The sequence below is a fragment of the Oncorhynchus gorbuscha genome, unplaced genomic scaffold (genome assembly GCF_021184085.1).
Source record: "Oncorhynchus gorbuscha isolate QuinsamMale2020 ecotype Even-year unplaced genomic scaffold, OgorEven_v1.0 Un_scaffold_370, whole genome shotgun sequence".
Taxonomy (NCBI): domain Eukaryota; kingdom Metazoa; phylum Chordata; class Actinopteri; order Salmoniformes; family Salmonidae; genus Oncorhynchus; species Oncorhynchus gorbuscha.
Genome location: NW_025745222.1, coordinates 277,996 through 279,946, shown reverse-complemented (window position 1 = coordinate 279,946; position 1,951 = coordinate 277,996). Strand labels below are relative to the sequence as shown.

At 43.9% G+C, this 1,951-nt stretch overlaps 1 protein-coding gene across 2 annotated transcripts in view; it reads left to right on the top strand.

Annotated features, from left to right (window-relative positions):
* LOC124018013 (kelch-like protein 5) overlaps nucleotides 1–1,581 on the top strand; it is a 44,671-nt gene extending 43,090 nt beyond the window's left edge. For both annotated transcript variants that reach the window (XM_046333270.1, XM_046333269.1), the window contains one exon: nucleotides 1,505–1,581. In XM_046333270.1, the coding sequence (XP_046189226.1) occupies nucleotides 1,505–1,561 (57 nt within the window). In that variant the 3' untranslated portion in view covers nucleotides 1,562–1,581. The remainder of the gene's footprint in view (nucleotides 1–1,504) is intronic.
* Nucleotides 1,582–1,951: the final 370 nt, after the last annotated feature.

The window sequence follows — 1,951 nt, the reverse complement described above, 5'->3', positions numbered from 1 at the left end:
CCATAGTCACTTTAATAACTATACCCCCTGGTTATTATCTATCTAATAACTCTATCCCCTGGTTATTATCTATCCATAGTCACTTTAATAACTCTACACCCTGGTTATTATCTATCCATAGTCACTTTAATAACTCTACCCCCTGGTTATTATCTAATAACTCTACCCCCTGGTTATTATCTATCCATAGCCACTTTAATAACTCTACCCCCTACACCTGTTGTATTCAGCATTTCACTGTGAGGTCTACTACACCTGTTGTATTCAGCATTTCACTGTAAGGTCTACTACACCTGTTGTATTCAGCATTTCACTGTGAGGTCTACTACACCTGTTGTATTCAGCATTTCACTGTAAGGTCTACTACACCTGTTGTATTCAGCATTTCACTGTAAGGTCTACTACACCTGTTGTATTCAGCATTTCACTGTGAGGTCTACTACACCTGTTGTATTCAGCATTTCACTGTGAGGTCTACTACACCTGTTGTATTCAGCATTTCACTGTGAGGTCTACTACACCTGTTGTGTTCAGCATTTCACTGTGAGGTCTACTACACCTGTTGTATTCAGCATTTCACTGTGAGGTCTACTACACCTGTTGTATTCAGCATTTCACTGTAAGGTCTACTACACCTGTTGTATTCAGCATTTCACTGTAAGGTCTACTACACCTGTTGTATTCAGCATTTCACTGTGAGGTCTACTACACCTGTTGTATTCAGCATTTCACTGTGAGGTCTACTACACCTGTTGTATTCAGCATTTCACTGTAAGGTCTACTACACCTGTTGTATTCAGCATTTCACTGTGAGGTCTACTACACCTGTTGTATTCAGCATTTCACTGTGAGGTCTACTACACCTGTTGTGTTCAGCATTTCACTGTGAGGTCTACTACACCTGTTGTATTCAGCATTTCACTGTGAGGTCTACTACACCTGTTGTATTCAGCATTTCACTGTGAGGTCTACTACACCTGTTGTATTCAGCATTTCACTGTGAGGTCTACTACACCTGTTGTATTCAGCATTTCACTGTGAGGTCTACTACACCTGTTGTATTCAGCATTTCACTGTAAGGTCTACTACACCTGTTGTATTCAGCATTTCACTGTAAGGTCTACTACACCTGTTGTATTCAGCATTTCACTGTGAGGTCTACTACACCTGTTGTATTCAGCATTTCACTGTGAGGTCTACTACACCTGTTGTATTCAGCATTTCACTGTGAGGTCTACTACACCTGTTGTATTCGGCATTTCACTGTAAGGTCTACTACACCTGTTGTATTCAGCATTTCACTGTGAGGTCTACTACACCTGTTGTATTCAGCATTTCACTGTGAGGTCTACTACACCTGTTGTATTCAGCATTTCACTGTAAGGTCTACTACACCTGTTGTATTCAGCATTTCACTGTGAGGTCTACTACACCTGTTGTATTCAGTATTTCACTGTGAGGTCAAATTTGATTTGATTTGTTCCTTCCTGTGTTTCTCCTCTAGGTGGCTCCACTGTGTCTGGGCCGGGCTGGGGCCTGTGTGGTGGCTGTCAAACTGTGAACACACACACACCTGAACACTCTTTGGACCCTCCCCATTCCTCCTTGTCTCCAGGGTTACCTCCAGTGGGAGTTTAACTGAAACATTCCACTAAAACCAGGAGGACATTATAGACATTGAGTTGGAGAGGAGATTACTGACTACAGATTGAAGAGCTCTCTCTGTCTCTCTCCTCTGTCTCTCCCCTCCCCTCTCTGTCTCTCTCCTCTGTCTCTCCCCTCCCCTCTCTCTTTCTCCTCCCCTCTCTGTCTCTCTCCTCCCCTCTCTGTCTCTCTCCTCCCCTCTCTGTCTCTCTCCTCCCCTCTCTGTCTCTCTCCTCCCCTCTCTGTCTCTCTCTTCCCCTCTCTGTCTCTCTCCTCCCCTCTCTGTCTCTCTCCTCCCCTCTCTCCC